General features: G+C 36.1%; 1 protein-coding gene across 6 annotated transcripts in view; it reads right to left on the bottom strand.

Moving 5' to 3' along the window:
• The window catches only part of SOX6 (SRY-box transcription factor 6), a 364152-nt gene that overhangs the window by 155550 nt on the left and 193106 nt on the right, over positions 1 to 15496 (bottom strand). For all 6 annotated transcript variants that reach the window (XM_064714999.1, XM_064715000.1, XM_064714996.1 and 3 more), the window contains one exon: positions 15160 to 15249. In XM_064714999.1, coding sequence (XP_064571069.1) covers positions 15160 to 15249 — 90 coding nt within the window. The remainder of the gene's footprint in view (positions 1 to 15159; positions 15250 to 15496) is intronic.

Below are 15496 nucleotides of genomic sequence, written 5' to 3'. Positions count from 1 at the left end.
AAATAATGTGATTCTTCTCTTTAAACAGAGAGGAACACTTTACACTTTAATGTCCACAAGAACATCCACAGGGTGATGGGTGAAGAAAAAGGAGCAGAGAAAGGAGCAGTTGAACCTCATGCAGCTTTTGTGTGTAATTCTGCAGATGGACACGAGAAAATCAAGTGGGAAAAAAACAACCCACATCTCCTCACTGTGTCTTCCTGGGGGCTAATCGGGTTTTGAGGAGCACAACGCAGTGGAGCTGACCCAGCTGTGTGCCAGGAAGGGCCAGGAGAACAAGGACAGCAATTAGTTCTCTTCTCTGTGGGTGCAAGAAGGGTAGAAATCTTTTCCATAGGTGCCACTGCAGCTTTTCTAATAAAAAGCTAATTGATTTACATGTTAGGATTCAATTATTTGGGCTCATTTGCCATACTGATAACACTGAGGATAACACCCCAGAACACTCCAGGAACCTTGCCTCTTTTCCTATACTGAAAATTGTAACCCAAATGCATTTCTTCTGCTGCATCCAGAATGCACAATATACACAGGAGAGGAGACGTGCCCCTGTGAAATGTACTCTGACTTCTGATGTCTTGCAGTTACTTTTTATATCTTGTTAAATAAGTTACTTCCACGAGTTCTTAGTTAGTAATTATTAGCTACACGACTCAGAAATGTCTAAATATAAATATGAGGAGTATTAGTACTGCAAGATTTATACACTTTAAATATAAATTTTAATTTTGATCTTAATTACATGTTCATCTTTCATGTCTTACAAATACAAACAAGTATATCAATGAAAAACTTATATTTGCCTCTGAAGATTTTTATTGCCTCTGGTGATAAGTAATGAAGAAGCAAAGTTTATTGCAAAACAAGGACATTAGCATAGCCTGTCTATCACAGAAGCTGTAAAGAAGAAACTTCCTACCTCATCTGAGGAGAGACAATTTAGTCAAAAGCCTTTGATATGTATGGAAAAGCAACAAAATTTTATACATTTAGAATGTGCCCAGAGAAGTGAGTTAAAGGATTTACACTCATTTCAGTGGGCTTTGAAAGAAGTCCATTGATATGTTCATTAATAATGGCATTAGGTGGCAGCTTTAGGCTTGTAAATCTGAATATTACTTTAAATTTAGTTCATAATCAAAGAGTTATAAATTGAAAGTGCTACTTATCTGCTGCACACAACCTAACAATCTGTAAGAAAAATTCAGCAGAGCATATTAATTCTACAAATAAGAATTATCATATGCCTTTTGAAATAACCACAACATCGCTGAATGGGCATGAGAAACAAAAACCAAACAAGTAAACTATGCTCTTGTTCCCTGAGGGTTTATTTTATAAATAAATAATTAAAATAATGCAATCCAGAGCAAATCAGAGTTCTATGACCAGCTTGTTTTGCTCCTGTAAATACACCACAAAATTTTTAGACAAGATTTCTAACTAGAGAAAAACCTTCTAAATCACATTAACCAGAGTACAAAGGGGGTGGCCTGCATCTGCAGTTCCACACATATTCCAGGAGTTCTCTGGAATAATTACACTCTAACCACAAGCAGGAGTGTGTTTAGCCAGAGGATTCTCAGAAGCAACTAAAAGTGCAGTCAGAACTTTCCTTAATTCAATTTATTTGCATACCTAGCTGATCACAAACCAAAACATTTAACACAGCCCTTTGCTACAGAGTCTTTGGTAATTAAGTTCTTCACAGTCCCAGCCCAGAATGGTATCATGGGGGTTTTTTGTGCTTTCAGAGGTATTCTACCACTGAAACAGGATCACCCAGAAAGAAAACATACACACTGCCTGCTCAAAAGTCTTAATATAATCCAATATTCAAAGGCATGGATTTAGAAAAACTTCAAGCACAGTGTTACAATGATTCACAATAAATCCTGAAGCACTGGGAATATGTAGGAAATATACCAAGAGGTTTTGAATTCCACTATAACAGCATTCTAATTCAATATATTATAAATAGACCCAGGATTTATTAAAGAAATCAGGATCTTCTAATTGTTTCTCTCTCCTTAACACAACTTAGTACTGTCCAGTTTGCATTTTCATTATTTTATTTCTAGAGCAACCACAATTGCAACATTATTTTTTCCTCCTAGCAAGACACGCAAATGAAAGACTCAAAGTAGCTAAAGCAGGGGAAACAGATTTTCAAAACCAATAGAGACTACTCTCAACTGGTTTTGAACATTAATCATCTTCTTTTGAAACGTCTTATTTTTTAAAAAAATTAGCTTTGTCTGGAAGAGCACACCTGTTGCAACTGAATGCAATGTTTCTGAGGCCTTTCTCACAAGTTACTTCAGTGTAACTGTGATGCTGAAATAATGTCAACTTAAATGAAGGCTAATTGTGACTGCAAAATAATTTTGGACTTAAGCAATATATTTTGTGGTTATGTCCTCTCTATAAATTTTAAATAAAAATTTCAATCTCTTCGCACCTGCAAAGGTCTCAGGTACATTTCCAAGGGGGTTCTCAGATTTAGGTGTCTCTGGGTCAGGTTTTTAAAGAGATTTAGGCCTCTCACTATTGCAAATATCCCTGTGGTCATGTTTTCAAAAACATTTGAAGCATCTAAGACCCATTGACTCAGATGACATCTTAAACATCCTAAAAATCCTATTTTGAAAAATTAGATAAATGTGTGTGGATCACATAATATTACCTTTAAAGTTTTCAATTAACTTGATCCTGATGTGGTTCCTCCCCCAGCTGACACTACAGCCATGGAATCTAAATGCTGCTGCTGGCTCAAAGCATTAAATGGGTTCAAGGGCAGAGTGGACAGGTATTTGGAAGAGGGAAGAGAAATCTATTTGACTGATTCAAAATACACAAATCCCACCAGGATCTAGAAATCCCTGGAAATTAGCCAGAGGTAGAGATAGTATTAGTGCAAAAGTCGAATTTTCCCCTGTTCTTCCTCATTCCTGGTTCTGCATTTATGATTACTCCTTAAATCAAATGGGTATTTTGCTGGGTTTTTTCCCCTTTATGCCAAAGATCTCCTTTTATTTTTTTATCTGCGTTCTTTTGTAACAACTTTAGCCCTGCAAATACAGTACTGGATGATTTTTTTATTAAGATTTGCTTTCTCCCTATGGAAATTCGCACCTATGAGTTGGCCAACTGTCTTTCCTTAAGACAGAATTAATTTTATTCACTTTTCTGTTGCGCAACACCAACTAGTGGACATGAGAACCTGGATTTGTGTAATGCTCTGTACACCTTGGGCTTAGGGCTGACAGGTTTTTGTCAAAACCTAAAGTTACTCACTTGGAATTTCACACAGGTATTAAACTTAGCACAAAATACTTTTCAACCACATCCTTACAGTAACTTCTAACGTATAACTATTGATATATTTTGCTGTTTCAGGTTATTAAAATAAATAGAAATATAAGTAGAAGTATTTTTGAAGGACTGCTGGAGGACTTTAGATATCACTTTCTAGAACTCAATATCACTTTGGTAACTTCCAAGTGGTGTGGACTGCATTCACTTACAAATTTTCAATTTCCTCCTTGGAGCATTAGCTCAATATGCCATAGCAAAGATAAGGCTTTTCTGCTCTAGAGTACCTCAAATGTCCTGCATTTAGGGGATATCAGCAGCCTGCAGTAAAGGAAAGCCTGCAGCTTCAGCTCTATTATGGACTCAACATATATAGACTGAATTCTGCATAAGAAAACCAGCCTGTATAAGAGGATGAATGAATACAAGAGAATACGTTAAAATGCATTTATAAGGCTACACTCTCTCACATTTCTTTCTCTATGCCAAAAAAAAAAAAAAGTCAAGAACTCATTATTTCTTTAGTTATTAATTTAGTTTAGGAAGGAGTAACCCTCAGTTGCTTAACCAACTTGACAACTCTACACCTGCTATGACACAGCTAATACTGACAAAAAATGGCACTACTAAGCCTCTAAAAGCCTGGATAGGTATAGATGGCAAAAGCATTGCCTGGTTTACCAACTAACCTCCTAATTCTCACAGTGTCTTTTAACCATTTCCTATCTTCTAGCTGTCAATCAAGAACATTAAACAAATACCATATATCTTGAATTCTTGAATGGAATGATTTTGTGTTTTGGGAAGACTGTTTCATTAAAACAAGCTAAAAACCATTCATTTGCAATACATCAATCTTCAGTTTTCCCTCATTTCCAAACTTGAACTTTATATCAATTTCTAGGTGTTCAATGTATTTGAATAGTTTACACAGACATAGACATCATAATGTGAACTTTTAATGTCAGATTCGGCTAATGAGCAATTAACACCTATATTCTGTCATGGGTTATTTGCTGCTGATCACCAGAGCACTTTTCAGTAGCTGCAACTATGGTTCAGAAAAGAGTTTTTCTCAGTGGTTTTGAGTACAATACACAAGGAAGAGGACAGGAAGAGGCAAAGTGGGAGAAGAACCTCACCTAGCCATTATGTTAACTGAACTTTAGCTATGTGGAGAGACTGACTATGGTTTTTCCAGGTCAGCAGAGGAAGAATTTTCACTGTGTGCCACTTTTAGCACCAAGTGTTGATATCTGTCTGATGGTGGGATATGTTTTCTGAGAGTATGCAGAGACACAAAATGTCTTTGTCTATCACTGCTATCTTGAAAAGTGGCAGACTTAACCTGATAGGATTAAGTAATTCTTTCTAGGAAAACCTTTATCCTTCAGAAGTGGGCACCCTGTCTTTGGCTGAAGTCTGAGAGGCACAAAATTACACTGTATAACCCCTGGGAGGCGAAGAAAGCAACAACAACAAAAAACACCAAAAAAAAAAAAAAAAAAAAAAACCAAAAACCAAAAAAAAACCAGATAGGAGGGTTAATTAAATACATCCTGAAGTAGAAAACCTCTATTTTCTGCAGCCTTTAAAAAAAATATCCACAGTCATCCTGTGACTCTTGCAGCTTCCCAGCACATATGTCCTGGCACCAGCAGTAGGGGCTGAAGGTAAAATTCAATTAAGAAGCCAACAGGCACTCTACAATTCCTAAGGAATCTGGAAAAACTAAACCACAGAACAGCTATGCCCATTTCATTTTCTTGACCTTCCTTAATAAATCTGTTCTTTTGAGGTTACCAATTGAGATTTGATGTCTGTAAATTTCCCCACATTTAGAACAAGTTATTTGTGTAAGCGTACATGAAATATCTGTATACACTACAGCAACTTCTTAAATCTTGCAGCCTGAGTGTACCACCTGCAATTAGAAGATCTTGGTTTAGTATCTGTACTGAGGGTGTATTCCAGCTTTCAGGGAGAACTACAATTGTCTACTAAACAGTCACATCAAAGATCAAATCCCATAATTAAATTTCAAACTACAGTGAATTATAAATAATTCTCTGATCTCAGGGGTTAGAACTGGGATCTTCTGTCAACAGAATACTTTGGGGGCATATATCAATCCACAGTATTTCCAAGCCAAAACAAATGCAAAAGATCTATCTTCACACATAGTAGTGTGTTTAAAAATGTCGGAAATGTCAACTGCTTACATACTTTCATATTATCCCTAATTAATACAAATTGCCTTTAATTTCACATTTAGTAAAACATATTGCTGCCCAAAATAAGGACTATAATTTTTATCAGCAATTATTATTACTGATGTATCAACACAATTATTTAAATTCAATGTATATAGAGGCAGAATCCATGCAAGCATTTACAGTTTTTGTTCCTCTGTGTTTCTTCCCTAATTTTTGTGGCTTGGAGCTCCTCCAGATGCTGTCTCTGACTTTGTGGTTTTGTATTTGAGATCCCATCTCCTGATTCACGGCATTCCTTGATTGACAAACAGATTCAGATATGAAAACAAACAGTTACCTGTGTATAATCTGTGCCTGATAGCTGCACTGCTAAGTTTCCCCTTCGTGGTGAACCTACTGTTTCAGACTTTACTCATTTCTTGGGTCTCTGAGTTACTGTGCTTACTAAGCTACTCAGTAACGGGTGACACATGTGATCTCCACACTGCAAGCTGCAATTCAGACTCACAGGATTTTTCTCTAGTTCCTCCCTCTTCATAAACTAAATTATTTTAAAAGAACATTGGGTTTTGTATTTCCAAACCGATGTGCCTCCTAATTGAATGCAGAACACTTTCAAACTATTTTCCATTAGAGCCTACTTCTTTTTCTGATTTTAATGCACAGTATAATACCTTCATTGGAAGATTAAAATTGTTTTACTAGAAGTAAAACCCGTTATTATACGCTTTTTTAGTGGTTTTGTGTTGTATAATGTAGGGTGAATTATGTAAAACATACCAAACAGGATACTCTACAAGCTGCTACTTGCATGCTGCAAACAATCACAGTTTCACTGATAGACTGGGACTTAGCATCTTAAAATTCCTGTGGAAATCAAGTGCATTTTAAGTATTGAGTTTGATTATTTAATCAGACAACTTGCATTTTGCCCCGGCTAATTTGGAAGGCTGATAATATTTTACTCATAAAGTAATTGTGCACCTGTTGTGATGGAAACCTGTTCAAACAAATCTTAATAGACTCGAAGATTCACTCCCAACATGAGTGTGTTAGCCTCTCATTACTGCTATCTATGGGGCAACAAATTTTAAGCAGCTTAAGAACAGGTCTCAGCTTAATCTTGGATAACTCTTCAAGAACATTCATGACAATATGTCTAGTAAGAAACTTTGTTAAAATATATCAATACAGACTGAGGTAAATATTAGGATATGTGGGTTAAACTAACAGCAATTTAAAGAAAAAAGGATAAGAAAGGTATGTTCATAATAACATGGTTTCACTGAGAGCTAATGACAAAGATCCAGTTTTGATCAAGTTGCCTGGCTATAAAGCCATTAATATTATCATCACAGAGAGTAACACGTACAATGAATTCATAGGATCAGGGCAGGCTACATCCTTCCTAGATTTGTGTTTCCTCAGTTCAGACAAATTTCTCTGGAAGTTATTTCAATACATCTTTCTATTTTTTTTTTAATTCATATATTGGTATTAATTGATTGATGGGACTTCATCTTTATCATGGTTTTGAAAATTTTCTGTATTGGCAAATCATGCCAAAACAAAGCAACAAAAAAATTCATTGGGATGGAAAATAGATAAATTATTTACTTTAATCCACCATAAATATTTGAGGGAGGAACAAAAGGGACATAGTGAATTGATATCAATTCACTCACCAAGTAAGGGGACAGCATTGTGAATGACCTGACTGGAGCAAGGGGATCATGATTAGCCTGAAATCACTTTAATGTTGGCAGAAGGAGGTGAAAACAAGGAAAATGAGCCCAGTGTGGCTAGATTTGCCCTTTGGCAGAAAACTGTCAGATGTCATTGGTCAGATCCTAAGTGAGGTGACACAGTTAAACAAATCAAGATATCTTGAAAAAAACACTGATAATTAACCTCCTCTGAAAGGTCAACTTGTTTAGAGGGGACAAGGACAACCCTTCTTATATTTCTTCTATTCCTCATTGAGCTTTGACTTTTTAGTCAGTGGCTGTGTCAGGTTGCACATTATGTTCTTGCTATTATCAGTTGCAGGGCAGTTACTAAATGTGCTCCTGCTTCATTTTTCCTCAATACTAATGCCATGTGCCTTGAGTCTTACAGATGACATTTCTGACTTGCCTCAATTTGTTAAGTTCCCAGTAAAGTATTTTTACATATCTATCTCTTAAGAAAAAAACCAGAATCTGATATCATCAGGACATCCTCATTACCACACAATAGCCACACATCAAGATGCCCCTTCAAGACACAACTTTCTGTTCAGAAATGAAGTTTAAAACTGAAAGTGAAAAGGAATGCCACAGAGGTCCTCATTATTCAGTGCCAAAGTTTGATATTGCTCAGAAAGTTATATTTTATGCAAGGGGTCTCTTTCCAAATTAGCTGCAGAAGAGAAGGCTGAGGAGAGAGCAGAAACAGCTTTCATATAAAGAGTAAATAAATATATTTTTACTTTTCAAGCTGGAAAAGTGACAGAGTGTAGTGTAAAAGAGGAGATGAGGAGAGAACAGTTCATTCTGAGAATGTCCATTCTAAGATCTAGGGACACCTGCAAGGTACTGGGTGCAAATATACACCATATTGCTAACTGCTGAGCTGATCCCCACAGACTCTGCAGCTGTCTGTTAAAGGGTTCAAAAGTGGTTGGACATGTTCATAGATGGTAATTCTATCAAGGGTCATTAAACCTGAATTACCACCTCTGAATCAAGCAACCCATTAATCATATTTTGTGGGATATTGGAAGAGTATGCTGAGGAAATATTAGTGTATATTTGCCCTTTCCTTACACCCTTCCACAGGTTGCACAGTGTCCAGGGACAGAATGCTGCAGGACATTGTGTTCTTTAAATGGCACTGAAAGTTCCCTGAACATGAAACACCAATCACAAAAGGCTGATAAAAGTACATCTGGAGGTTTCCACAACATCCACATTGACCAGAAAATTTCAGTCCTTTCCATATTGTGCCTACATGTATTTTTCTAGATAAATGCTGACATTCATCAATTTGTTCGAATTTGACTTTTTAACAATAAGCAACGAAAAGTCAAAAGCACTGAAGCGTGATGAAATATAAGAAATGGAGCTTCCACTTTTGTTTCAGCCATGCAAACTCCTACATATACACTTACTTTTCCATAAGAGGTTGTGTATTTGTCTTCAGTAGGGGTTTTATTTTGCTAAAGGTAAGAAACTTTATTGGCAACTAAGCTAGGACCAGAGTCAAAAGAATTTGCCAGGGACAGCCACTTTCAGAGGAGAAGGTACTAAGGTCCAAAAGAAATGTATTGCTGTTTCAGTTCCTTATTATTAGCATCATTATCCATCTTGTTGCTTTTTCCCACGAACTGTTGATACTATTTCTTACATTATTTGGGACATATTTCACAAAACTCAGAATATAATTGGGCTGTCAAATTTATTTCAGTATAGTGCAGAGTTCATACACTGACCTCTGAATAGTTAAGCTTAGAAATATACACTGATAAGGTAAAAAACATATAGATTTCTGTGATTGTGGTAAGTAAAAAAATCATTGTGTGCCTGGAACTAAAGGCCATGCATCCTGCTTGATGCTTTTTATAAAATATATTCAACAATATGGGAAACTTGATTTATGTGAAAGGTTGATTACAGTGTAATTTATAGTTCTGGAGTTTTAAGAACTAGAAATGGTAATAGTCATTAACTTTCAACATTAAGAGTAGACATGATTGTGAGAGGTGGCACTGAAATACAACCATCTCACCAAAAGACTAGAGCAACAAAAATGTTTGGCTTTTTTTTAATGTGACAAACACAGCTTCAATCCTGCCAAGACTTATACGGACATAATTTAAACACTAGCACTATGTGCAGTGAGCAGTCCAATCTCTTCCACAGAGCTCTGTCTGTACAACTGGGGGTATGTCTGCTTAAATCCATAATCTGAAGAAATTTATTTAATATTAAAAAATAAGTCAAGAAGATGTAAGAAAATGTAGTTGAATGCCTTTCATACTGGTGATTAGTTTAATTGTGCTGGTATCTTGACCATAACAAACAGATATGACGGGGCTTGGTAATTTTAACAAAATATTTTCCTTTTTGGAATTCATTACCTTCTTCAAGCAAATTTGACTAAAGGGCGTGCAAACATTAACTGTTGAAAGTGCTTATGAAATATTCAGACATTCAAATGTCTCAATTTATAAGGTCAGGTTAGACCAGGAAGCACAGTCCTTGTACCATGTTACACAAAGTGCTGGTGGCTGACTGGAGCAATGGCACAACAAAAGCACTGCTCTGATCTGGAGAGCTGCCACACAAAGCTGAACGTATCACTTCATCATATCATGGCAATAAATTCATTATGAGAAACCTTTATGGCCTGTGGTATATTCCTAATCAGGAGCAATTTCTTGAGGATTTGGGTGTTGGGGTTCTGGGCTGTGCTGTTTTGTTGAATGTTTTCATTGGTTTCGCTAATTGGAACCAGTTGATTCTTTTTCCTGTGTATTGATTTTTTAAATCCTAGCAGTTAACAATGATTCTAATGTATCATAACACTTTAGACCTTAATCATATAGTGGGGCTTCTGCTTGTAGCTTTTGTTTGAGTTTTAATTAAGAAGACCTTGTGTCTCAAAGCCTGAGCTGGGTTTTTAATTGCTAGTATGTATATCACACAGACTTCAAAAGAAATAAAATATGTTTATAACAGAGAGCACAAAGGAGAGCTTTGAAATGTCTATAGCCATACAAAGTGACATAATTAAAAACCTCTGAGTGCCTCTGTGATATAAGGCTTATATATATTTATTTATACATATTTATGAGGCAGACTGTTATATACCCTTCAACTTCATGAGAAAGAATTTTTAGCAATTATACTGAAAAATAATTACTACAAATTCAGACTACGGTGTTGATCAGGGCTAAAGGAGGAAAACAGATTTATTTTCCTCTAAATGGACTTCACATTTGATATAGCACAGCAAGAAACACCTGAAAGCTTATCTGTGAAGACAATTTTTTTAAAATAGAAGCAAAAATAACATTTTAAAATGTTTTGTAAATCATGCATGTTTTTTAAAAAATTAATTCACTGTAAAAACCACAACTTTCTCAAGGATTCATTCATGCACAACTCTTTCCAAGACTATTCCAGAAATGGAGTGTGTTAAATTACTGGATTCAAACAGTTGTGCTTTACCGTCCTCTTCCAGTCATTAATACAGACAAAAAATGCTCCCAGAAAAAATCTCCTTGTGTCTCTCCTATTCCCATACCAGGGACAAACATCCTTTCCAAAATTGTTTGTGGATATCTTATTAGAGGACTATCAAGTGGGTGAAGTTGCTTCATTACACTAAATTCAACTTTCCCAAGGAAGCAGGAATCCTGCCTCCCACCTACCCAAATATTTTGAGGCCATTAAATGTTCACATGTCACACAGAACAGGGGGTTTAGACTCTTATTACTAAAGCAGCAAACATATGAAGGAGATGGGACAAGCACGGGAAGCATAATAGAAACAGCCTTCTGTGTTGGATAAAGCCATGGACATCAATCACTCACCTCCCCAAAATAGAGCCTACTGTACAAAGACAGCATGTGACATTCAAGTCACAATGCCTATAAATATAGAGAGTTCCAGCTGTAAACAGCACCAATGGAAGGCACAGGACTAACCTGCAGCACAGGAGCTGCTGACCCAGGAGTCACTCTGCTCCGAGGCTGCTGGACCAATTCTGACCCTTCCACGATAACATCATTGCTTAAGTTACTTAAAGACTGACCTTTCTTATTTGATCTTCAAAGCCTCTGCATGCTGAGAAAGACCATTGAGGGCTATTTCAGTAGGACAACTGCCTGATGCATGCAAGACCGTGCTATTCCAGAGATTTATATTTGGAACAGAAACAGAAAACTTAAAACAGACTCTGTATAGTGATAAATGATGCTACTCTGCCTAGCTGTGGCTGCTGAAGAAAAACTAGATAACCAAGCAACAGAAATTCATGCAGTGAGGGAGGGTGAGGACAGAGCTCTGTGCACCCAAATATCTGGAAATAAAGAAAAGAGCCCTGCCTCGCTTTGTTTATTCAAATATGTAATAACAACAATTAGAATGAAAAGTATTTCCTGATCCTAATTTTTATACAAAAGAAACCAAATACTGCAAAAGCCAGATGTAAGCCTAACAAATTGCTTGTATACCTTAAATAAATCTATTTGCATGCACTCCCTGGCAAATAGCATACAATCAAATTATTTGCACAGACAGCTCTGGGGTTTTTTCTTCCAGGTGAGGAAGGCATTTAACTCAGGTCAACTGCTTCAGAGACCTTTGAAAACTTGACCTATGTGTTTCATTTATAAACATATCAAATGAACAAGCAGACTTATTTAACCACTGGAATTTGGCTAGAAAGCATTCTGCCAGATTCTCCTCAGTTTCATGCAACCTCCCTGAAGTCAATGGCTTGTTTGGCTGGAATTCAAGGAAGAATCTGGACCATTATCAATAACTGAAATCCTAATAAAGAAACTCAGAAAAAGCAATTTTACAAGTGAGGCACACTATGCAAGAGTAATTGTGAACAGGAACAATCCCACACCGAGAAAAAAAGAATTATTCACTGTTTGTTACTTTTGTATTGGCCTCTATTGTCTGAATTAATAGATATAGTTTATAATTATATCTTGATTAACACTATTGTGTTCTAAATATAGAAGGTAAAGCAAGAAAATACCGTTTTTATTTGTTTCTCTCAGCCAATTATCTTTTCTCCTTGTCTGTGTGCTTCCCAAACATGAATAGAAACAGTTTGTGTCAGTGGTACATTTTTTTTTCCTGCTTTCATCCTTTTTTCTGGCACTGATTCTTAGTGAACTGCCTTCCCACAACCAAGATGCTAGTCTTTCACTGAAGGGGGAGGGCTGTGGTTGTGCAGACACAGAGGAAGAATATGTGCTCAGGTTATCCTTAGTGAGAACAACGCCTTCTCTCTAAAATAAACAGCTCCCAGTAACACTCAGTGCAAAGAGCAGCTCCTCACAGGACCACACCTTCCTTTCTTATACTCAACTTTTTTTTCGTTAATGAACTCATTTATTTATTTTACTGCATCACTTCATGTCTCTAAGTCAGACTCTCAGTAATATGAGCAGAAATTCCGCACAAAATCAATTCAATAAAATTATTTAGAATCTAACGGAAATGGAGGAAAAATATATTTGACCTCCCAAAGACAATAGATTTTCAAATGCCGTTCTTTCAGATCCCAGAGTACCCTGCCAGTTACCTTGCTGGAAATTCAATCATCGCCATGAAAATGAACTTCATGATTGTGGATTCTACCACCTTGAACAATGAAAGGATTTATTTTAAAGTATGCTTCCCTACTTTGCTTTGTTTCCTTCATGTAATCAGGTTTTCAAGATGCCATGTGGCTAGATTGTTATTTGCTTGTGGAATTTTTTTTCCTTTCTGAGGTGATTTAAGGTACACAAATGCTGATAGGAGTTAATAGCAGACTATTTGGTTAATAGTGGTTTAATTGGCTCAGAGGTAACCAGCCTGCAGACAGTGGTTAGGCCATGGGTTTGGGAGCCCAAAGGAAAGGATTCCAACTTCAGACCGGCTCCTACTCCAGCTATGTAACCCTGCACCTAGTTTTCTTCTATAAAACAATATTAATGTCTTTGTCAAGAAGTTTGAAGTGTAAACCACAACATAACAGCAACCATTTTTTGTCTTCCATGTTGGTTCTATTTTTAAAAAAATTAAATGCAGCTGCAGTAGCGAAGATTCAGCTTTGCATCTTGCTGGAAGCCAACGAGCAGCATGGATGAATATTGCAGATATTATGACAACTTAAGGACAGGTTACTCAGGAAATGGGCTGTGGAAACTGACTGAGGGACTGGCAACACATAAATCTGCTGAGCCTAATCAGATGACCTTTTTTACACACCTAATAGGCTATTCCCCTGGAAAAGGTAGTTGGGAATTCTTCCAAATCTGAGTGAGAGTGCTTTGTAGGGAGATGGGAAAAGGATGAGAGGCAAGAACTCTACCCACTCACTCTGCAGAGAACATATATGCTAAGAAAATAGGAGGAACAACAGAAATCCAGAAAAACAAACCTTTCTTTTTCAACAAATGAGATGTCATTAGAAAGCATTTTGTGCCATATAAAAGAATAAAGAACATTATTCTGCATTGTTAGAGATGCCACCTCTTTTAAATTTGATTCGCTAATAGCATTCAAGTAGTTTCTATTTAAGGACTAAGCAGCTATATTTTGCAATTAATAGACAATAATAATTCAACTAGCATTCAATGTTTTCCACACTATTAAGAGACAATATGGCTTTAAATAGATTGTGATTTCAAGACATAATTTTTTGGGGATTTGATGCAGTCAATTTTAGCACATTCCTGCAAAATTGTATGCTATGTTTCTGTCACTGATATTACTATGGGATTTCTTACCTGCCTAACATATATGCATTGTCATAATTCTACCAGAAAAATCAGGAGAATCCAACAGATTTTTGGTCCTGAAGGAACCAATTATAACTTACTTATTAAAAAGAGCCAATCTTTCATCTACTTGTATAATAAAAAAAAAAAAAATTGAACTATCCTGAATTTCCCCAGTGGAAATTTAAATCCCTAAGCTTCAATTTTCATCAAATAGAATATATATATTTTTTTACATTAAAGAATTTTAAAGAAAAGAGTTACTAATATAATGAACATGACTCTTTGTTTCCACACCTTTGCAGTTGCAGTTTAAGAAAATTTTACAAATGAAGATAAATAAATCTTAGGTATTTTGTGTACTCCACAAACATGCCTTATGACCCCTTCTCACAGCACAAAAAAAGCACACGTTAAATTTGTTGCTTAATCAATAACACTGAATTTCTTCTCACCAGGAAAATGCATGGAAGAATTGATGGGTGGAGAAAAACACTTCGAGTTTTCTACCTAGTACTTAATTGCCAAGAGAATTTCACTTTTCCTAGGATGCTGGCTCAAGAAATAATGAGAGTACTGGAAATTACTGCCTACATATATAAAAAAATTTGCACTGATTTCAGTGAGTCCCAAATTGTCTCCAGACTTGCTCTTTCTCTGCATAAGGGGATTAATAGAAACCCTTTTATTTATTTTTTTTTAAATCAAAGATTTGGAATAGCAATGGCACAATTACCACCCTTTATAATCTGAAGGTTATTTCTACACACAGTTTGTGCAACTGGGAAGAAGCAGTACCAAGTACTGGTAACTCTGCATTTCTTCCTCTTCCTCTGCTCAGAGATATATGGCTGATGTCAGTGAACTAATGTAACTAACCTGGTGTTTTGTGAGAACATCCCTGATACTGCCTACAACTGATTGTGACATACTCCATTTTTTTTGCACACTCATCAGTCATTTCTAAGATAAACATTAAAAACCAGGGTGAGTTGCCTGGAAAGAATGGCACCCTCTAGTCATGACAGCTATTTCTATTAGCTATTTCTATTATTTTTTCTGAAATTTCAAAAAATCCTCAATCCCTTTCTTAAAATATATGCAAACACTTAAAATTTGATCTAGTGAAATACCTTTAATTTCTCCAAGGAGATCACTTGTGTTTAATTTTTCCATCTTCTCCTTCCAGTCTTTAGAAAGTAGCTTTTCCATACAGGATGAATCTATTAAAAAAAATAAAAAAAGAAAAAAGAATAAAATTAGGAAACATATTCTTACAGAAAAACAGGTGCCACCTTCATTTTAAGTACCAGTACCACCTTCATCTCCCAGTACCAGTCGAACCATAGCTTAGAAAGAAAAAGAACTTGCAGCCACACTCAGTTCTTATTTAACTGCATTTTAAATCCAAAGTAATTCCCCTGGGGTTAATGGAGTTACTATGGATTTAACAAGGGTCTAATTGAAAGA

Source organism: Zonotrichia leucophrys, chromosome 5 (genome assembly GCF_028769735.1).
Source record: "Zonotrichia leucophrys gambelii isolate GWCS_2022_RI chromosome 5, RI_Zleu_2.0, whole genome shotgun sequence".
Taxonomy (NCBI): domain Eukaryota; kingdom Metazoa; phylum Chordata; class Aves; order Passeriformes; family Passerellidae; genus Zonotrichia; species Zonotrichia leucophrys.
The sequence above is the reverse complement of the archived record's forward strand: the minus strand, read 5'-3'. Positions and strand labels throughout refer to the sequence as shown.